Source organism: Stylophora pistillata, chromosome 11 (genome assembly GCF_964205215.1).
Source record: "Stylophora pistillata chromosome 11, jaStyPist1.2, whole genome shotgun sequence".
NCBI classification, from domain to species: Eukaryota; Metazoa; Cnidaria; class Anthozoa; order Scleractinia; family Pocilloporidae; genus Stylophora; species Stylophora pistillata.
The window spans coordinates 13810321-13826467 of NC_142529.1; the positions used below are offsets into that span (position 1 = coordinate 13810321).

General features: G+C 35.3%; 1 protein-coding gene across 2 annotated transcripts in view; it reads left to right on the forward strand.

Annotated features, from left to right (window-relative positions):
* The window catches only part of LOC111327178 (DNA-directed RNA polymerase I subunit RPA1), a 47597-nt gene that overhangs the window by 1818 nt on the left and 29632 nt on the right, over positions 1-16147 (forward strand). For both annotated transcript variants that reach the window (XM_088738084.1, XM_022931297.2), the window contains exons 3-15: positions 259-506; positions 907-1065; positions 1618-1764; positions 4783-4905; positions 5496-5593; positions 8153-8288; positions 9355-9438; positions 9794-9932; positions 11962-12076; positions 12989-13097; positions 14344-14427; positions 14597-14674; positions 15683-15775. In XM_088738084.1, the coding sequence (XP_088594210.1) occupies positions 259-506; positions 907-1065; positions 1618-1764; positions 4783-4905; positions 5496-5593; positions 8153-8288; positions 9355-9438; positions 9794-9932; positions 11962-12076; positions 12989-13097; positions 14344-14427; positions 14597-14674; positions 15683-15775 (1613 nt within the window). The remainder of the gene's footprint in view (positions 1-258; positions 507-906; positions 1066-1617; positions 1765-4782; positions 4906-5495; positions 5594-8152; positions 8289-9354; positions 9439-9793; positions 9933-11961; positions 12077-12988; positions 13098-14343; positions 14428-14596; positions 14675-15682; positions 15776-16147) is intronic.

The following is a 16147-nucleotide window of genomic DNA, read 5'->3' on the forward strand; positions in this document are numbered from 1 at the left end:
TTTGGTTTGAAAAGGGCAATGCACTTGTCTTTTACATTAACTTGTATTAAATGATTTAATAGTGTAAAATACATCAATATCATACAGTGCTCTTGAGTTATTAGGCTAAGACTATTGATTATCATTGATGCTATAGGTGAACAAAACGTTTATTGGTTAGATGTTTTGGGGTGTAAAAAAATCTGGATTTGGTCTACAAATACCTCAGTCTGCTCCTTATGGTCAGTCTACCAACTAATGTTTTTTTCCTGTTTTTAGAGTACACAGTTGATTCAGTTGATGATCCAGCTAAAAGAAGAGATACCAATATTAAGAAACTGATGGTTCAAACTTACTTAACTCCAGTTGAAGTTCAAAAACAAATTTTTAAAGTTTGGGAAAAACATGGTGTATTTCTTAGCATTCTTTATGGAGCATATCCATCTCCAACAGCCAAACAGAGGTGGTGTTCTGCAGATATGTTCTTTATAGAGATCCTTCCAGTTGCACCATCAAGGTTTAGACCTGTAAGTATGTTCTCCTGCAGTTTCTTCTCCTGAAGTTTCTTCTCCTGAAGTTTCTAGCTGAAAAGCTTTCTTTGTCCTTCAAAGGACTGAGCAACTGTTATCTAAGTGTATTCAATAAGTGTTTGTCATAGGTCAATTACTTGTTTTACTAATGGAAGTGCAAATTGTGAAAATCTGTATTCTCCATATTTTCCAGAGTTGCAATCTAAACCATGTTCATATGATTCACAGCATAGTATCTGCTGTATCACAAAAATGTTCTATAAACCCAGTCATATGTTAGACCTAACAGCATGATTGGTATACACCTGTACTGTGATAACACTGATGAGTTAAAATGTATTTTGACACACTTTTTTTTAATTTTTTTTATTTACTTTTTTTACATTACAATATGCAGCTTTCAAAGTTCGATGATAAACATTTTGAGAATCCACAAACAAAAAACCTAAAGAAGATCATGGAAGACTGTGTACTTGTCAGAAGCTGCCTCCAGGATTTGAACAATCCTCTACCTGATGATAAGGATGCACAATTAGAAAGGAGAAAGAAAGTTTTTGTATGTTAATGATTTTTTTCAACTACTGAATAATTGGATTTTTTTCCCGACATCTTTATGAATTAATTTTTGTTACTTGCACTACCAAGCCCTACATAATGAAACAGTACATCTACAATACTGACAGTAGTTAAATTTAATTTGCTATTTTACAGCACTCAAAATACAAATGATGATGATGGTAATGGCAGTGCATGGAGCACAATAAGTTATTAACAATGCCTGGTTAACTTTACACTAAACAAAAAACATTAAATCACATGCACTAATAAATTTACAATATATATGTCATGCATCATTTATATGTGTAATTGTGAGTGCAAGGAGACTTATCAGAGAGAGGACAAATGACAATAATAACAAAAATAAATATATAAATAACAAAATAAATTTATAAGGGAAATATCAGCCCTGGTAGGACTAGAAGTAATACAGTCTGGTTGAATGATTAGGGTTATCAGCCCTGAAATAGCCCACTTTGTGATTTGGTATTTATGAATTGGTTTCACATTTTCACTTAGAATATTGATATTGTTAAATCTCAATTCTAAGGGTAAGAATGCTCCAGCTACTGTACCTGGTAAGACTGCCACTGAAAGACTTCACAGTGCTTGGCTAATGCTACAAACTGATATCAACTGCTATATTGACAGTGATTTGGATAAGGTATCACACCTTAAATTCCCAGGAATCAGACAGGTAAGCTTCTAATCAGAACAGTAACAACTCTGATATTTTACATTTTATGTCTACTCCTGGAAGCCGGAAACAGTTTTATTTTGTCAAGAGTCTCAATATTTTCCTTGATTTGTTTTGTTGAACATTGGGACTTGCCAGAAAACAAGACTAACTGTTTCACCAAGGGACCAGACATACTTTGTTATACATCCAGACAACAAACATAGCAGAAAGAGAAGAAGAAAGGAGTGTTTATTGCAGTTTACAGTGTAATTTTATTTCTTGTAAACACTGCAAATGTACCTTTATAGTGCCCTTGAAATGCCTTGTCCAAATTCCTTTTTCTAGCCTAAGAAGAACTGCCCATTAATGATCTTCTGATGAGTCTGAATATAGTTTTGTTGTGTCAAAGGAAGACTTATAACTGTGCAACCTGGGCCTGCACAAACAGGAAGGGAAGGGTAATTCAGGACTTGAGAAGGAGAGGAGGAGGAAAATCTAAACAGTGCTAGGGATACTACATCTGATTGGCTAATTGTCTTTGAAAATCCTCTGGTACCACTCTTTTATAAGGACTGCTGCCTGATAAAGTGCAGTAAGTGTGTACCTTGCAGAAGTAGCCAGATGATGCAAGCCATTGTTAAATAATCAGGTTAGGTAATACCTAACGCCAGCACCGGACAGCAGTGCATTAGTTATAGGCATGAAGGTTCTACTTTAGTCTGTAAGCCCACTCGTTTTGTATTCATTTCACCAGTTCAATTAAAGCCTCAGTTGTGTTATGAATTGAGTCATCAACTTATCTCTTTCCTCTTAACTGGTGTAAAAACATGTTCCGGAGTATAATTTTACTGTATAATTGAAACTTACCGAAATAAATCGAATGGCATCCCAGTTTTGACGCAGTACGTATATCAATTTGACTGTTACATACATGTCTTGAACTGCGTACATATGCATATAAAATTGCACTCAATAGAATAAACCAAACTGTATTCATGTACAGCAAAGTTACACATGCATGAATTGTATTTCTGTCATACTTTTTATATTTTACTTATAAAGATTTTTAAAAAGTTAACAAACAAGCACAACACATGGACTTACTTATCAATGAGATCATGCTGAGGACACCTAAGAAGTGAATGTGAAGAAGTCTTGCCTAAATCTGCCATGTGCATACTTGTCTCAAGGCCATATTCCTCAAGGCCATTTTGCTTTTTGGGGATAAAATTTGAGAGGCAGGTCTGCAGAAATATAATCCACTCCAGCTACTCTCATTTCTTTATGGGAATGAAACCTTGGCAGCACAGTTTTAATGGTTGCTGTGGTCTTGCAAGATGAGTCAACTTCCTGTAATTTATTTTTGGTTTTATTACTCAACTTGTGTAGTAAATCACCTTATATGCCTTTGGATAATGATTCATCCAAGTGCTGCTATGCTAAATTTACTTTTGGCAGAAACAAACACTTCTATTCATTGGAAATAGATACATGTACTAGTCAAATGGTGTTTATTGCACAGCTGTGCATACATAACTCAATATGTGCAGTTTTACTTTGCAAGGTTTTAAACCTTTTAAGAGTGTTTTTCTGTTGCATTCTCATTGAGGTAGACCATTTGGAGCTCAAAACTAAAAGTAAAAATGCTGAATAATATTGGTTAAGGTGATTCCTCAGAAAAAGAAGTTATAGAACAAATTTTTTTAAACTTTCCTTAAATGTTCCCTACCACTGTTTGTTTTGGAAAATATAATAAAAAAGATAGATCACTTGCTTGTTTAAGAGTTATAATAGGTCAATCTTACCCCATTTATGCCTGCTTCTGGCACTAATCACGTGCATCATTTCATCGGTTCAAGGTACATTTTGCGGTAGCTGGAAGCAAAGTAACACTTGAAAAAAATTTGATAGGTAGAAAGTCTTGATTGTATGGAACAATTTGATATGAAATTTGTGAAAACATTAGACAATTTTAAATGACATTGACTTGAAACTTTACTCAAGTTGTTGCCTTCAAAGTCATAATTTACATCATAGAATAATGGACTTCATGCACACTTTTTAACTATATCTTTTTTCCCCTTGGATAATTTTTTTTTTAATTTCTCCAATTTAAAGGAAATAATTTGTACATCAAAATTATGCAACAAAAGATATAGGTCACTGAGCCCATTCAAGAGCTCAAGACCATCACACCTTTTACCTGGTCCACTGATTGAAAAACAGTACTGTGTTCTTTGAATGTGCTTGTGCTTAATCGCTCGATTATGTGATTTTTGTGTGCAGTACAAATATGCAATGCAATATTGAGGAATCACCTTAACAACACAATATTCCCAAACTCAATGTAAATTATGGCAGCACAAAGAAAACTTAGCTTTTTGCCTCGAAGCTCACCTTTGGAGTCTTTTTGAGTAGCCTTAAGATTGATTTCTTCCATTTGCTACCACACAGCAAAACATTTGCAAATGTGTGCAACACTCCAAGATAAGTTTGAAGTTTGTGAACTTAATGGAATGTTTGTCTTTAAGCTAGTAAGTTTGTAACTTGTACACTAAGAGTGCTAAATTGAGTTCAGGATATTTCAACGAAAGTTGTCCAAGATCACTTGGTTTGCTTGGTTCCAGTTAGACAAAAAAAGAGAACAAACTGTGCACGATTTTTTCACTTGTTGATAAACTCTAACACACTTTTATTATATCATGCCCATCACATGTCATGTGATTCAAGTTTTGCTGTATTGGTGGTCAGAAGTAACATTGGCTTTCTAGTCGCTTAAATTTGAGAGCTAAACTAATTTAGTAACACCCCACAGCGATACCAAATAGTGGAAAAATTTGATAAAACAGTTTTTCAAGAACAAATGGGCCATTTGTTCTTGTTGAGTACAAGATTGGCAAAAGCCAAGTTGGTACTACATGCATCATTGGCTATTTACTATCTCATATCTAACATGTGCCCATGGAATAATTGTACTTGATTGGATGGATGGATTATGTTTACCTTTTTAATGAATGATCTTAACTGTTGTTACAGATACTGGAAAAGAAAGAGGGTTTGTTTAGAAAGCACATGATGGGAAAGAGGGTGGACTATGCTTGCAGATCGGTGATTTCACCTGATCCATTCCTGAATGTGGATGAGATTGGAATCCCAGAGGTAATAAGAGGTTGTTTTGTGTGACTGATTAATTATGTTTTTTTGTTTGAAGTTTTCCTCTTTCAAATGTAATTGTAGAATTCAAAAACAAGCAGAAACTTAAACCATTAAAAATTTCCTTTTTCACAATGGATCATCTGTCATTCCTTTAAATATACATCTAAAAAATGTATCAAAGACACTTTTGAGATGTAAACGGTGGCAGAAAGAAGAATTTAACTAATTTTGATGTTTTTTGAAATCAACACATAAACTGAAAGTCTTTGTTTTGGTATCAACCAAACGGTGTAGACAAAAACTTATTCATAGTAAGCACCAAGAATAAAAACTCTCAACTTGAAGTTGTTGATGTACTTCAGCTCTGTAATAACTGAAAACTAACTGTGAATTTGGTCTATGGAATCAAATGATACTGTTAGAACTGGAATTCAATTTTGGTTACTCCAGGGAGTGAAAAAACTAATTTGCAAAGGTGTTTTAAAGTTGTTTTGTTTTCCACAGATGACTGGGAATAAAGCAACATTCAGACAACCAGTAAAAAAATAATTATTTAATTATGTTTAACTGTACTGTCTTTTTGCCCTTGCTAGGTATTTGCTTTGAAGCTGACATACCCACAACCTGTAACTCACTGGAATGTAAAGCAGCTAAGACAGGCTGTCATTAATGGTCCTCTTCAACATCCTGGGTTAGGATCTAGACTGTATGCTCTAAACTGCAAAGTCTGCAAAATTTTGCTGCTTGGACATGTTATGTAAAATTAACTTTTCAGTGATGACACTTGAAAAGCTGTAAACTATTTACAGGGAGAGTTGGTCATTGGTTTTCTCTTTGGGTAGTTACTAAAACATGGAACCACCCAAAACCACCCACAACCACCCAAAAACAACCCAAAACCACCCACAACCACCCAAAAACCACCCAAAACGAAAAGGGTCAGCAAGCACACAAAGGCCTGGGCAAGTAAGCTTGGCTACTGAGTTGAGCCTGGTTTCTAAGCAATTTCAGAAATCAAATACGTGCTTTCTGAATTCAATTCAGTGAATTGTGTCTTGCAACTTCTGCCCTAGTCAGTGACGTGTTTTTTCCGAAGGGCTCGCTGGATTGCAGCACAATCGCAAGAAGTGCACCTCATTAAAAACGTGTCTTGAACATGTATTCAACGTAGTATTTTAGCACGTACCCTGCAGCAGAGGTTTTTTTCTACTCCCTTCCATGCGACAAGTAAAAGGAAAGTTGTCCTTTTCCTCGTAGAGTAGAAAAAACCTCTGCTTGCAGGGTATTAAGCACGTCAACATAACATTGACATTGGAGTAGAAGACATAAAATGCAACCATAAAAACACTAAGATACTTACTTGCCTTAGGTCGCAAAACGTTTTTCATTTTCCTGGTGTTAAAATTTGAGTTTGCGTTTACTACGCGGATGATTCTTGTGTTCTCAGTTGTTAAAGTTCCTGTTAACATCCATTTATCTGATCGTACCAGGGATATAAAAAATGTTCAGTATGATTGGTAAACGAAGAGAACTTTAAGTGGATAAGGTTGGTGTCACTTTCAACTACAGTAAAGGCTCTAATAGGCATGAGGGGGACTTATTGGAGGGGGGGGAGGAAGGGCGAGCTGTTACGGTATTTTTGTTTCTGATGAAGGGAGAGCTCGTTGTTTTGGAAAAAAACTAGCTCTAGAGGATCTACTTGAAATAACATCACTGCCACCAAAAGAGGACCGCCACACTGGTTAAAAGGCCTTAGCTAATATCAAGTAAAATCACAGCCTCTCGTCCATAACTAGCCATTTCAAACCCACCAACAACAAAAAAGGTTGTCCATTTTTTATTTTTTTAATTTTTTAAACATACTCTAGTGAGCAGCACACAGCAACAGATCTTGCCAACTTCTTTATTTTCTCCTACCGGTTTCGTCTGATAACGCAGACTTCGTCAGGGAGTTTGAACAAGATAGTGAAGGAACTTATTTTATACCTATTCATTGTAGTACAAATCACGTTCCAATAAGGGTGTGAACAGCAAAAAAACACCCTAAAAACATTACGTGCAAGATATGACTAAAATCCTGCGAGACGCTAAAAATGTGCAATGTTTAATTTTAGAATGAGAATGTTTAATTTTGGGGCTCACGGATTTAATCCTCATTCTAAAATTAAACATTGCACATTTTTAGCGTCACGCAGGATTTTAGTCATATCCTGCACGTAATGTTTTTAGGGTGTTTTTTTTTCGCTGTTCACACCCTTGTTGGAATGTGATTTGTCCTACAATTATTAGGTATAAAATAAGTTCCTTCACTATCTTGTTCAAACTCCCTGATAAAGTCTGTGTTATCAGACGAAACTGGTAGGAGAAAATAAAGAAATTGGCAAGATCTGTTGCTGTGTGCTGCTCACTAGAGTATATTAAAAACAAAAAAAACAAAAAAAAATGTGGTCGCCATTCTACATCACTCCAAGGACAAAAACACGTGGAGCAAAAAATTTTTTGGGGATCACTTTCTGAAATTGCTTAGAAACCAGGCTCAACTCAGTAGCCAAGCCTACTTGCCCAGGCCTTTGCATGACCTTTTTTGTTTTGGGTGGTTTTGGATGGTTTTGGGTTGTTCCACATTTTAGTAACTACCTTTCTCTTTGTGCTTCTGTTCTTTTTCTCACACAAAAACAAAACATCTCATTTCTAGTCAATAGTTTTGTTCTGAATCTTACAATTTAAGGCTCTCAAAAGGCTACTGAGACTGCCCCTTTTTATAACCCATCATTGTGTAAAACAGTTTTGATAATTAAACACAAGATAATTATGTTTACATGATACTTTCAATGACTGGTGGTAGTGCTTGGGTTATAGGCCTTACTCAGACAGGAATGGATAAAATATTTATGATGGCTATTTTCATGTTTTGGTGACTGCTATCTTACTAGTAAAGGTCCTTTTATGGTATGAAAGAGTTCCTTTGTTGTAGAGTGTAGTGCTAGAGATATCTTCAGCAATGATAAGGCGGTTGAATTTCACAAAATGCTTTAAAAATTAATATTTGTCAAGTTAAATATACCATTTATGTTTTTCAAGTGATACTAACAACTTGTCTCATAGCTGCATACAAGGCCATTGTGCAGAAATTAATTTCATTTAGTTAATGTAGCAGTATATGCATGTACTGCACCTTCTAGGTAGGTCTCAGTTTGTTAAGAAAGCACTGTCTTTTGAACTCTGCTGTCTTTTTTTCCTGTTTCAACAGGGCAAGCTTTGTTGAAAATGAAGATGGCAAAATAACCCTTCTAAGTAAAACTGATCCCAACCAAAGACAGGCAATTGCAAAGCGCCTGCTTACACCATCAACCAACATAAGGACATCAGTTTGCCGTTGTAAGAAGGTAAAGTTGTGCACCTTTCTCATTTTTAAAACACAAGCTTGAAAATTGCAAAGATGATTGTACCAGGAAAGTTTCTTAATCCTACATAGGGTTCCATCTAAGTATGATCTGGACTGCTGTTCTACCAGGGGTGGTTACGTCAGTAGGGGTTAATTTCACATTAGTGTACATCTATGCAAAGTGGCCTGATTTTCTCTTTTTGGTTCAAATATTACTAACACTGTAACTGAGCTTTACACTCTTCGAAATGACACAAACCCCAACTATTATGCTTATTTTTGATTGTTAAGGAAGAACGATTTCCTTAAGTAAATTCTCTTTTTGCTTTAGCTGACTGTTTACCCATGCTTTGTAGAAAGGACCTTTGATTGTTGATGACTGTTGACTTAATCTGAGGGTTTCATGTGTTCAGTTCTATTTTTATATGGAATCCTTTTCCATAAAAGTGCACACTCGTATGACTGTGTATATAAACCCAAGCAAGTGTATATAGATATCTTTCATAGAAGAACTGTTACTTGTAAAGGACTTATTTAAACATTTGGTGCTAAAATATAATGCAACAGAAATGAAAAGGAAATCTAAATCTAGGTAGGACTAACATATTTATAAGAATTTAAGTAGTTACTTTGCAAAGTTATAAAATGTTGGAGGGGAGTCATTCAGATTTAGGACAGTGAGGACTAGGATTTATAATTTGGATATTAAGTAAACGTGGTCACTGAGAAAATGGTGGTGAAATCTAGTCACTGCTATGAAGTGGGCAAACAATGTTGCAAACAAAAAACACCATACTGAGTGACCCTCTAGGCTGCAGCTATGTTGTTATCTAAGGCAAGCAGGAAAGATTTTGATGACTAAATTTCTATGAAACTCACCAAACTAGTGACTCAGTGGTCAAGTGGCAAGCTGCAGCATTTTACTTTTTCATTTTTTTGATCCAAAGAAACAAGAGGGCATTTTGAGGGAGAAGAGAGTAGAATTAAAGATGAACACAATGAAAGAGAATCCTTCAAAGTTTTATAAAGATGATAGTACTTATAAAATGTATTATGGTCATCCACAGGTCTATCGACACCTTCAGAATGGAGATGTTTTGTTGCTTAACAGACAGCCTTCACTTCATAGGCCAAGTATGATGGCACACAAGGTGAGAAAATGAAACTATTCTTTACTAAAAACAAATAGTAAACTTACAAGTAAGTGATATTAAATTATCAGTAACTATATTAAAGGTTAAAGCAGTAATTTAAATAAAATTATGTATGACTTCTGATCCACTAGTGAAACTTTATTCATTTTTTGTACTATTAGTCATTAAATCCCTCTAAGTGAACAAGGACCCTACCAAAAATTTCTCCTCAATCTTCACAGGTTGGTTTGTGACTCAGTTGGTAATAGTTCCCCCACCTGTAAAGAAAAAGCACAGTTTTAGTCACTGTTAAGGGCCAATAGCAGTTTATCTGTAGATAAAGCTAACTCTTTACTTTTTTTATTGCTTTGAGGCTCGTGTACTTCCTGGGGAAAAGACCATTCGTCTCCATTATGCCAATTGCAAGTCTTATAATGCTGATTTTGATGGTGATGAGATGAATGCTCATTTTCCTCAAAATGAATTGGCTAGGGCTGAAGCCTACAACATAGGTTTGTGACTGAGTTGTTGAATGTGATCAACACGTCAACTTTATAACCTGTATCCCTTTGACCTTTTGTTTCTTGTTCTTGAATGGTGTTGATCCTTCTTTATTACGAGACCTTTAAACTGATTGACACGATATGTGTGATCAAAAAGCATGCCTTTTAGAGGCCACCAAACCTGGGAAAGCATGCATAATTTTTAGAAGTTGCCCCACAGACTTGTACAGACAATGAGTTAGGCTAGTTTGGACCATTTCATCTAGCTAGACCATTTGGACTAGTGAGTCCATTTTCTCTTGTTAGGTTGGCCTAACCACTTGGACCATTTTATCTGGTCAGACCAATATTGTTATCTAGTTGGGCCATTTTCGTTGTGTGGACCATTACATTTAGCTAGACTATTTTAGCCTGGTGGACTGTTTTATCAAGTTAGACCATTTACACCTGGTAGAACATTTTATAAAGCTAGACTATTTTAACACGGCAGACCATTTAATTTAGTGAGACCAATTAAACTGGTTGGACCATTTTATACCTATTAGTTAGACCATCAACACCAGTTGGACCATTATACATACTTAGGTAGAACATTTTAACTGATAGTTAGACCAGTTTAACCAATGGGACTATTTTAACCACTCAGACTATTTCCTCTACCAAGACCATGTTAACTGCTTGGACCATTTTTATTGTTTGGCCATTTTATCCGGCTGGATCATTTTAAGGTTACTTCTCACATTCAGAGGCATAAAAAAAGTCTTTGTCTTTTTCTCAACCAAATTGAAGACATGCATTTTTCCTAACATTTTCTTAAAAGAAATGTACCTCAATCTTGCAAAGCATACGAGTTATTTACAAAAACATGTTTTCAATTGAAAGTTTATAAAGTAGTGTGTTATAATCTCGTACCTGGGTAAATCCCCAGAGAATTTGTCACTGGTTGAATCTTTTTGTTTTGTTTTGTTCAGAGCATTTTATCAAGTAAGATCATTTAAGCAGTTGGGACATTTTAGTGGTTGGACCATTTTCTCTAGTTATTATTCTTACTGGTGGAAGCATTAATTTTTATCTGGTTAGACCATTTTTTAGCCAGTTGCATCATTTTGTGTGGTTGCGTCAGTGTATCTGGTTATACTGTTTTATTTTCACTGGTTGAAATAATTTGAGGAGTTGAAGCATTTTGTTTGGTCAGACCTTTTTCTATCTATTTACATCATTTCAACCTGTTTGACCATTTTATCCAGTTAGAGCATTTTATCCAGTTCATTTAGATGGCTAATTTAGACCATTTTAGCTGGTTGGAACAATTTATTTACAATCAGTGTCAAAATTAGTTGACACATGCTTGAAGAGTTTTATTTAATGTGTGGAGACTAACACTCCTGTTTCAACCACAGTATAAATCATTCACAACCACCCCATCCCCCTTCAATGTTTGCTAAAAGGTTATGGATTCATGATACAACATTGTTTTGAGGGGGATGAGGGTTGAATAAATTAATTTAACAAGGGCAATAAAGATAAAATTGAAGTAATAGAGGGTTGATTAGATCAATTTGTCAACAATTTTGTTGTGGACTGTAGCAAGACCATTTTAAGTGGTTGGGTCTTCTTAATCAGCTGAAACATTTCTCTGGTGGAACCATTTTAATCATTTAGATAATTAATTTTTATCTAGGTAGATGGTTTTTACAGAATGGACCATTTAGTTAGTTAAACCATTTTAGCTGGTTGGGCCATTTATTCAGCAAGGCTATTTTACGTGGTTAGGTCATTTTAATCAGTTGAAACATTTTATCTGTTAAACCAGGTGTCTTGAACCAATTTTTCTAGCAAGACAAGTTTAACTGGTGAGGTGAAAAAGAAGTAGAGCATGCCAAAACGTTTGCCTTAGCACCCATGATATTTAGCTGACAGGGAATTTTTGTATAAATCCTAGACAAGGGTATTATTTAAGGGCGTGGTTGGCTAGGTACCTGAAAATGAAAAGTTATTACTTTGGTTTACTTGGTACCTTTGGATTTGATTTGTTCAGCCAGCACAAATTTTCAATACTTGGTTCCTAAAGATGGCACACCACTTAATGGACTAATTCAGGATCACATGGTGGCTGGAGTGAGAATGACTGTCCGAGGACGCATGTTTAACAGGTGACTGAGTCATGGGGTACATACAAGACAAACATCAAAGGATACAAAGACAGAAAACCCCTTCCCATATCCTTCTTACAACCTGAACTTTGGTTGTTGGAACAAATTGAACATTAAAAGCTGATGCAGGTGTTGTCAGTAATCTTTTGAGAAAATTCTTAATAGCTAGCTCTGATTCAAAATGATTGGAGACAGAAATTTTGTCCAGTATGTAAAGTCAAGTATTATTCCAGGTAAACTTTCCTTGTAGCAATTAAAAAGGTGAACCACATTTTCAGTTAATGATTGCCATGCTCTCATCAATATCTACCAGGAAAGGCTTTTAGTTGTGGAATGGGACTCCATTTGAATGGCTCATATTGTAGTTAATTTGTCTTTTCACAAATTCCCTCTCCTAAACTTTATCTTTTGACTTTTTTTAAAAACTAGACCCAGTTTTCTTGGCTGGTATCCATACCTAGAATGTGCACCACTGAGTATTGAAAATTATACAATTTTGCCTCATTATGCTACATGAAGTTGGTCTGGAAATTGTGGAACCATTTTAACCAGTCAGTCACTAAACTTAATTGTCACTTGATCTTTCACATTTTCTGTGCTTCAGGTTGTATTGCCTTGCAGTTCTGACACTTTGTTTGTGAGCTTTAATTTGATTTACATGTAGTTTCTGTTTTACTGAATGCAGTCAAATATGTAGGCTTGCAACATAATGATATATCTAACTTTACTGAAGTTATGAAAACTAATGCTCTTTAGTTGTTGTTACATTTCCTGCATCTGTACTTTTTCATGCACCAGCATTGCGCTGGTATCGCAGAGGTCATGTGTTCAAATTCAAGACAGGCCAAAATTTGCTTTGCTATTGCTTAGGTAGTGTTTAATATTGTGCAAATCTTTTTCATTGTTTTTCAGGTTAGATTACCAGCAGCTTGTTTATAGTGCTGTTAGTTTTAAGAACAGTAAGATAAAGATGCTAAAGCCTTGCATTGTCAAACCTTGTGAGTTGTGGTCAGGAAAGCAGGTCAGTGTTTCATTTGATTGTGTCCACTCTTTAGGTTTTTTATTAACCCATTTAATTTGCAAGAAAGCACTATGGTAAATGGTACATAATAGGGCAATGTTTTTATGTAATCCCTGTGTATTCACTCCTAAAGTATTTAATTAATGAGCCAGAGCGAGTCCAGAAGAGGGCTTTAAAAATCATGTGCCCTGGCCTCAGTTACAATGAAGCTCTTAGTCACATGGAGATTCACCGCTTAGCATCCATCATAGTGATATTTGTGCCACACTTTTCAATGACATCATAAGTGACTCAGATCATACAGTAGGTTATGAGCATTATTGCCGGCTTCACATCAGGCTTGCAAATATTTGCTTTGACGAACACGCAATTTTGACATTCCTTAAATAAACACGAAACGTATAAGAAATAGTTTTATTATTAAGTCATGTTTTAATGCAAATACAGTATAAATTAATTTTAGATCTCGTAGGTGGCTTTTCGAACTTAACAGTACTTTGTTATATAGCATTATTATATGTTTAGTACTTTTATTATTTGCATTTCAATGGTATGCAATTCAGCCCTTGGCTGCTATGTATTGTTTTTCAATAAAACCTATTCTATTTCTATTCTAAGTAATAATACCTGTTTTCTATTGTGGAAACAAAGCAAAGACTCTGAGATGACTTTGTAGAATGCAGACTAGCCACAATCAATCCCAAATGTGGGAATGAGTAAGGGCAAAGCACATGAAAGGTTTTTTTTTTAAGGTCATACCAGAGTTAATGGATGAATGCAAGACAGTGTGTATTGATATAAAGAACTGTAACTTTCTTGACCCTTCAGGCTGAACTGTGGTGTATTTCAGGGATCATAACATTTACCTTCTTTCTTCTTCTATGGTCTCCTTAGGTGTATGTAATGGGGATCCTAAGTATTTTTGTAAACTATGTGTTGAGCATCATTCTAGAAGTGCATTTAGTTTATTAGGTCAAATGGTTTGTACAGTAAGTTTGAGCTTATTGAGTTTGGCAAATGTATCTAGGTCTTTTCATTGAGAAATGTTTATTAGGAAAGAAGACTGGACTAAAGTTAATGGGAAAACTAGGTGTGATAGGAGCATAATGAGTTAAGAATGCAAAGAGTCAATAATAATTGATGGAATAATCATGAGAACCAGTAGAATTCATATCCTTAGAAACATGATGGTTGTTAGGCAGAATGAGCTTTTAGTTACTAATATTTGTTTTTGGCTGTTTCACAGGTCATCTCTACAGTCTTGCTTAACATCATTCCAGAGGAAGCAAAGCTACTGAGTATGCAAGGCAAAGCCAAGATAGTTGGAAAAGTATGTACTTAATCAAAATTTGTGTTTAGGATTCTTAGTCTATAGAACTTTTTTAACCCACGCTGCTATTACTATGAGTAGCTTTGAATCAGTAAACTTAACTGTTATTGATGAAAACTGATGATGTAATGTTTACATGCTCTGTTTGTTTGGACACTGTGAAATGAAGAATTGGATCACTGGTAAGCCCAAAGAGCAATTTCTTGGATTACCTCTATTGAAGGGAGATGTGATGTCTGAGGCAGAGGTAAATTTTGAAATAAGTTGAACAAATTAAGTTGATTATGTCACCATGAATTTTTATATTTCTAAGGACTCTTATTCTCCATATTTGATGCATCCTACACTTATGTTTTGGTTTTTATATTCTGTAATGATTCTTTCTGTTCATGTAAGAATGTTAGATTGTTAGAAGAATGTTATGTTACAATAATTATTATCCAGCAAACAGGTAGTGAGAATACTCAAAATCAGGTAGAAGTTGTTATCTTGATTGAACACCCAGTTTTCATAACCAATTTACAAGGAAATGCATAGTAGCTAGAGGGAGAATTAACAGTCCGACCTTGGGAGTTAAAGGGTTAATATAAGACACAAATAGATATTTTACAAATTATGCAATTTTTTCTGAGCACATAGGTGCAAGGAAAAGAATGAACGAAGAGTGAATGTTGGCTTGAATTATGTTTTAAACTGGTTAAGAAAGGGTTTTACTATTCCACTATTAATATTTTTTTCATAGTATTTTGGCTTTCATTTTTAGAAATTTTAGAGCTTTACACTGATTGCATAAGAAGTGTGCAGAACAGGAAAATAACATAAAGTGTTTTTTATGACCAATAAAACATTTAATGCATTTAAAATTTTGCTACTCAAAAATACAAGCCACTGAGGCCATTTTGTTGCTTTGCTTTCTGCCTTATTTTTGCCTTGTTTCATTGTGCAAGTCAAGGGGTCCAGGGTTTGAGACCATTGGGAAAAGCACTTTACTTTCACAGTGCCTCCCTCACCCAGGGGTATAAATGGCACTCGTGAATTATCAAGAAAGCCTGATGAAATGCTGGGCGTAACCTTGCAATGGTTTGGCATCCCATCCAGAGGAAAGCAGTAATATTCCTAGTCGTGTCATGTGCCACATTAAAATGACGTTATAGTAGAACACTAATGTTTAATACCTCTCTTGTTTTAAGGTGACATAACTCAAAATCACACGTAGGGTAAATGTGTATCATTTGCATTTACGCATTGTATATAGGTGGTGATCCGTCAGGGGCATTTGCTCTGTGGTGTGTTGGACAAAGCGCATTATGGGCCTACTTCTTTTGGTTTAGTGCACTGCTGTCATGAGGTATGTACATAAAAGCTCCGGTGAAGCAATATAATTAAGTTTGAAATCGTATCGAAGATTCTGGCTTACGTATGCATATCTAATCTGTGCAATTCATTGTGTTCCATTTTCTGTTAAGTTTGTAAGTATTTGCACTAGCCATTGACCTACGACCTTGAAATAATGTTAGGAACTAAGCGGTGAAGACTTTACCTGTATGTTGAGGAGAAGTCCACTGAATCCAGTCTCTTCGGTGGGGAGAGCTGGGCAATGTACAAAGGGAAGATTTCTACTTTAGAGCGAAATGAAAGCGCTATTATCCATTACCATAGGACTTATATTGCTCCTTGCGCACTTTCTCCAAAAAACATGAGATCTAAAACGGTTTTTGAG